The 2,089-nt window shown below is 34.9% G+C and overlaps 1 protein-coding gene across 1 annotated transcript; it reads left to right on the forward strand.

Annotated features, from left to right (window-relative positions):
• Window positions 1-619: 619 nt before the first annotated feature.
• On the forward strand, window positions 620-2,054 carry LOC113506252. Its single transcript, XM_026889094.1, has 2 exons — window positions 620-964; window positions 1,345-2,054. The coding sequence occupies exons 1-2, from the start codon at window positions 763-765 to the stop codon at window positions 1,830-1,832; spliced, it is 690 nt and encodes a 229-aa protein (XP_026744895.1). The 5' UTR covers window positions 620-762; the 3' UTR covers window positions 1,833-2,054.
• Window positions 2,055-2,089: the final 35 nt, after the last annotated feature.

Below are 2,089 nucleotides of genomic sequence, written 5' to 3' on the forward strand. Positions count from 1 at the left end.
ATCAAAGTTTTTTATATAGTGTTAAAAGTTATATTTATTGTTCTCTATATTATTTGAGTACAGAGGGAATCAGAGAGAGAGGCAGAAATTACGTAAACTTTATAAAGATATGTTCCTATTTTTGGGTAGCACTTTTGATCCATCGTATCATAGCCATACATAATATTATAAACTCTATGATCTCTGTGGCTTGGTCGAAAGTTAAATGTCACGATGGTTTTTTCTCCTCTTTTCGTTTAACGCATAAGTTTTTTATAGCCATAGTAATTATGAATATTTTTTTTTAGAATATGTTCTTTTATAATAAAGGTTGTTCAACCTTGATATTATGCCTTAACATCGTGCCTTTAAAATCAGTAATATTTGCTACTGAGAAAGGAATATGATTGGATGAATAATTATTTTGTGTTTAGGAACAAAAAAATGCACTTTTTATTTGAAATCAAATATTTAATGTTGGATTCAAACAGCTAAAGCATTAAAAGTTTACTATGCAAAAGTGATCAGAGTTTGGATATTTTCCCATTTGATATGGCAAACATAAATAATTCTACTTTTTTAATCTATTTATCCATGCATGAGTGAGCTATGAATAATGAAAGTATGAAACAGACGAATAGACTGGATAGACCGAGTAGTTATTATTGAACTGTTAAACATTATTTCGTCTATTTGGAAATCCTGACGAAATATTCCTCCTTAGGTTTGGTTGGAACTATCAGAGCATTTATCAGTTTATTATTGGTCTCCGAAATATTTAACATGTTTCGACCAGTTTGCACAATTGGTCAGAGAATCTCATTTGAGAAAAAATCCAAGGAATTTATCAGGAATAAGGTGGTCCGGCCTGCTTCTTTCCTAAAACCTGTGGAAAAGATCAAACTTTACAACAAGGAGAATAAAGAGTTATTTGGGCCTTTGTTAGAAACTAGTAAGCAGAAGAAACAGCGCTTGCAGAAGTCGGGTGAGTGGTTTTTGTTTGTAAGATTTTTGTGGCTGTAACCTTGCGATTGTAGTGAGTGGACTATCTACTTTCTAAAAGCAATTTACGCATTGCAGCTTGTAATCCTGTTCAGTTAAGCTCAAGTAGTTTGCTACATCCTTTGCCTCAGTCCGGCTCGTCTGTCTGGCGCCTCATGTAATATCGTAGTGGCTATTGTAATAGCAGTGTTTACATTGTCGTGTTGACTTTCGATCTCAATTTGTGCGTATGTATATACTACGTATCATAAATATTGCGTCCGCGTAGCACATCATGCCAATTCACATCATATGACATTTTAGTTTCGGCGCCGCGAGGGTTACATGCGTACGTCTAACGCCACTTTTATCTGTGTGTTTCAGCTAAAAATAGTGTATCACATCAAAACAACGGCGCAAACGCTACAAACGAAAATAAATTGAAATTCTTAGGAAGTACAGACAGAAATGAAATTGGACAGTGTAAGACACTGACTGGATATTTGAGGTACAATCCAGTGCTGGCTGTGAATGTGTTGAAGAACAAAATGTGGCAAAATACTAGGCACTGTGTGAATTTCGTAGGCGTTGTGTTGAATAATACAGTAGTTAGGAGTTTAGCTACATCTGCATCATGTAATGCAGTCCGTAGCTCTCCAGCACAGCCTGGCTATGTGAGTGAAGACAAAATCCTTCAGATCAAACATCACAAGAATGATTATGCTGAACAGTTCCCATCTGTGACCTTAATATTAAATAAAACAATGACAGAGGAGTCTAGGGCAGCATTGGAGAAATGGAAGCAGGAAAAGATTGCTGAGATGGGATTGGATGAATTCAACAAATATTATACAGGTGAGTTATCCTCTTAACTTGTTATTCATGGATGGTGTCAGTAGTTTTGAGGTTGTTATGCAGGAACCTTGACTGTCAATTTGGCTCTATAACATTTATGATGAAACTTCTTAGATTTTTTCTCTAGCATATTTTGTTGCATCATTCCTTTGGTAACAATTATGCGTCATTTGCATAGTAGCATGACATATAGACATTTTGTATCTCATAGACTTATTCAAAGCAACTTCAAGTTAAATAAAAAATTAATGAGATAGCTTTAGCATAGTCCTTG

Source organism: Trichoplusia ni, assembly GCF_003590095.1.
Source record: "Trichoplusia ni isolate ovarian cell line Hi5 chromosome 7 unlocalized genomic scaffold, tn1 tig00000662_group6, whole genome shotgun sequence".
Classification (NCBI taxonomy): domain Eukaryota; kingdom Metazoa; phylum Arthropoda; class Insecta; order Lepidoptera; family Noctuidae; genus Trichoplusia; species Trichoplusia ni.

Bases quoted from the DNA above. Each gene is read 5' to 3' on its own strand.
- LOC113506252 (XM_026889094.1), top strand. From the start codon at position 763: ATGTTTCGACCAGTTTGCACAATTGGTCAGAGAATCTCATTTGAGAAA. The intron at 965-1,344 runs GTGAGTGGTTTT...TGTGTGTTTCAG, and splicing joins ACAGCGCTTGCAGAAGTCGG to CTAAAAATAGTGTATCACAT.